General features: G+C 36.4%; 1 protein-coding gene across 1 annotated transcript; it reads right to left on the bottom strand.

Moving 5' to 3' along the window:
- Positions 1–553: 553 nt before the first annotated feature.
- Positions 554–1,501, bottom strand: LOC117668960 (olfactory receptor 5V1-like). Its single transcript, XM_034423010.2, has one exon. It carries the CDS (start codon positions 1,499–1,501, stop codon positions 554–556), a length of 948 nt encoding a protein of 315 aa, XP_034278901.1.
- Between the last annotated feature and the right edge of the window lie 2,417 nt (positions 1,502–3,918).

The following is a 3,918-nucleotide window of genomic DNA, read 5'->3' on the forward strand; positions in this document are numbered from 1 at the left end:
TTTGGGGTGTGTGGAGCAAGACTGGGCTCCTCTTGCCGTCTTACCTGGTTTCCAGGTCTGTCTCCCTTACCCTAACCAGAGGAAATGGTAGGGACCGGCTGCACATACATTTAAATATTTTTGGGGGAAGGTTTATTTTAGCGCATGCGCTCAAAAGCCTGATTGGGCTTATTATCAGGGGATGTCTTATTTTAGGGGAAACAGGGTAGTAATTTTTTTCCTAGTCCAACAGGCTTCATAGAATTTATGTTGCCAAGAAAAATAAAATGAGGAAGTGAGCATGGTAATAAAATGAGCATGGTTAAAAAAAACCAAGAAATGAAACATTCATCTGGACATCTTCCTTACTTCTGTCCACACAAATGTTCAGATCTTTTCCAGCACCATTCGTATTTCTTTAACTGATTTGTGTTGCCTTGTACTTCTATTTATGTTGCCTTGTACTTCTAAATGAAAGACAAGCAACTATTTATGTTGCTATGTACTTCTGAATGAAAGACAAGCTACAAATAGAATAAATACACACAATTTAGATTCCAGCAAATAACTGAATCTAGATGAAAGAGGCTCCTTTGAACCTGAATACCCTTCTCATGGCTTTTTTCATTTCTTTGTTTCTCAGACAGTATATAATAGGGTTCAGCATTGGGGTTATCACATTGGAGAGCAGTGAAGCCAAAGTATCCATAAAGAGAGAGTGGCTGCTGCTGGGCCTGTTATAGTTGAAGGCACAAGTGGCATAAAACAAGGTGACCACAGTGATGTGTGAGGTACAAGTGGAGAAAACCTTGTGACGTCCTTGGGTGGAACGGATCTTTAAGACTGCCATTACAATGTGGGCATAGGAAATTATGATAAGAAGAAAGGGACTGATACCAAGTATCATGGTCACTGCCAGCAGTGTCATTTGATTAGGGAAGGTGTCCACACAAGACAACTTGAGGAGCTGGGGGACATCACAAAAAATATGTTCAAGGCTGTGAGAACCACAGAAGGGGAGATGGGCTGTCATGACAGTGTGTAAGATTGAATTGAGAAAACCACAACCCCAGGAGGCCACTGTCATCCTATTACACATTCTACTATTCATTACAATCTCATAGTTGAGGGGATAACAGATGGCGATGTATCGGTCATAGGCCATAGTAGCCAAGAGGAGACACTCAACTCCTACAAAAGCCACAAGAAAATAAAGTTGGGTCAGGCAACCCTGAATGGAAATAGTCTTTGTGTCTGTTAATAGATTCTTAAGCAAGTGGGGTAGTGTAACAGATATGTAACAAATATCAAGGAATGACAGATGCCGGATGAAAAAGTACATGGGAGTTTGAAGGCCAACATCCAGCCATGTAGTGGTCAGGATAAGTCCATTGCCAACCAAAGTAGTGATGTATATAGCGAGAAATAGGATAAAAAACAAAGCTTGAGGCTCAGAGAAGTTGGAGTAGCCTAGGAAAGAAAATTCTCTTCTTTTATCACTTTGATTTCCAATTTGCTCCATGTTTTATATCTGAAATGAGGAAGAGAGCATGGTAATAAAACCAAGGAAACATTCATCTGGACATTTTCTTTACTTCTGTCCACACAAAGGTTCAGATCTTTTCCAGCACTATTCACATGTCTTTAACTGATTTGTCATTTCTGTGTCATGTAATGTAGTCTTATATCTTCTAGAAACAAGCAAGTACAGGGGAAAAAAATGTAACAGTGGAACCTATCACAACTACAATAATATAATATTACAACTGTATACAAATAATTTCTTCTTTGTAACTCTGAAATTCAACCTCTTTACATTCAAAGAGATTTATTCCTGAGTACTGAAACCTGCAAGTTTGCACTTATGGTGCTGAAAATATAATGCAATGCTTTTAATTGTTTTAACAAGAATGTTCCTATTATCTTCTAAAGCCATTCTGAAAAACAAATCTAATGAAATTGATTGAAATGCTCTGTACCTATTTTTGAAATGCAGGAAAGTAAACTTGTATAAACATGCTGTCTCTTCTCCAATTCCTGGCTTGCTACTGTTGTTTCCATTTTTCAAGCCACTGTAGACATTTGTTTTGCCTCCAAAATAATGGTTGACAAATCCTAGATTTTAAACACTTTGATTTTTTTCTTGGGCAGATTGGAATGTGGGAAAAATAGTATATTAACCCCAGCATAACTGTGGACAACTTAAATCCATCTTATTCACAGGATGGCCAGGAAGTGAAGTGATATCCACTGGCAATTCACAGAAGTTCTTTACAGCCACTCACTCATTTTTAGATTGATATAACAGTAATATGAACAGACTTTATAATATGTCTAAAATGGCCAGGTGATAGTAAAAGATGTTACAAACAGCCACAAACAGGACAATGGCCTATGGCAATGTTATAGGGGCAAGATAGAAAAAGATATTGTCAGTATCTGGTTAACTCCAAGCCATGAAGCTGTGTGGCCACTTTTATAGCCCCATGATTCCTGGTTTAAGAGTGAGAAAAGTCAGGAAACAACAAATGGTGAAACAATACAGATGCTGTATGTGGAGGGCCACCAACTTAAAAGAAGGTAAAAATCTACAGATATTTTAAGGTGCATCATATGGAAGATGGAACAGACTTATTCTGTGTTGTTCTACAGAAACCAGCTAGAACCAGTGGGTGAAAATGTTGAAGAGATTTCAATTATGTAATTGGAAAAAACTCATGAATGTAGAATGGCAAACTTCGTGCTTTTGGGTTCTATTTTTCTGGAACTTTGGAAGATCAGAAGGTTGCCAGAGTTTCAGATCCAATTCTGCAGGGTCCCCAAAGTGATCATTATCGAACCCCAAGGGTGAATGGGACTTTTGAAGGGGTTGAGTATTAGTATTCATAGTACTATTAGGTAAAATAATATCTATTACATTATTTTCATATAATAAATATTTGAGGATCAATGAACAATCTGCAACTTCATGAAGAGCTTGATGACCTGAAGAGTTGAGGATTCTTGCTACACTGGACAGACTAGTAAACTGAATTATGTCCATTGATTCTCATCATCTTTGCAATTCTATTTCAAGCACATCGTTATCTTCAAACATATCTGCTACCATCTGTACTGGTGATGAGATATAGAAAACTTTCCATCCTGTTTTTTTGGGAATGCAACCCCCAGTAGCTGGACTAATTGGCAATTCTGGGAATCAATACAATTGATATTAATCTGGTGTTGAATTTTGCTTTGTAATAATATGAATAATGATTCTATAACAAATTGCAATAAGAACATAGCATGTGACAAAAATTCATGCATAAAGGGGAAAAAGAATGAGACACTTTGAACAGCATATAGAAAGAAAGGAATGAAGGAAAGCTAGAATATGAAAATATATTACCAGTCACTTTTGTAATAGTGAGCTCCCTTCTGGATTATTTATTTCCATAACACCAAATAAATTCATGTATATTCAGTCCTCTAAAATCAGTATATCCAAACTGCCAAAAATGATTTTTAAATTTCAGACATAGAATATAAAGATATCCTAGGGCCTTTGGGATTGTTTCACACAAAGGAATGTGTTAATCTTAGACAATTCCCAATCCAGTTTTACTGTTTTTCACCCAAGTTATGATAACTCTTGATTAGACTCTAAAGACTTCAAAGCCCAGCTCAGTTTAGGTATTATAGCAAGTATGTTGATGAGTTTAATGAATTGTTAGATAACAGAATTCTTAAAATCATTTATCTGACAAGTGATTTATGACATTTTGCATCAAATTGTACAATAGTGGTACACTGCTCAGATATGAATTTTATGGGTCTTTCCAATTGATTGGAAAGCTACGTAGTAAAATGGCACAATGATTACTGTCTTCTCATCTCAAATAGAATCTGAAAGTTGGAATTTGTTGCTTTTATTAAAAAAAGGAAAAGACATTCTTT

Source organism: Pantherophis guttatus, chromosome 4, assembly GCF_059756535.1.
Source record: "Pantherophis guttatus breed Tessera chromosome 4, ASM5975653v1, whole genome shotgun sequence".
In the NCBI taxonomy this organism is placed as follows: domain Eukaryota; kingdom Metazoa; phylum Chordata; class Lepidosauria; order Squamata; family Colubridae; genus Pantherophis; species Pantherophis guttatus.

Excerpts from the sequence above, each read along its gene's own strand:
- LOC117668960 (XM_034423010.2), bottom strand. The coding sequence starts at position 1,501 with ATGGAGCAAATTGGAAATCAAAGTGATAAAAGAAGAGAATTTTCTTTC.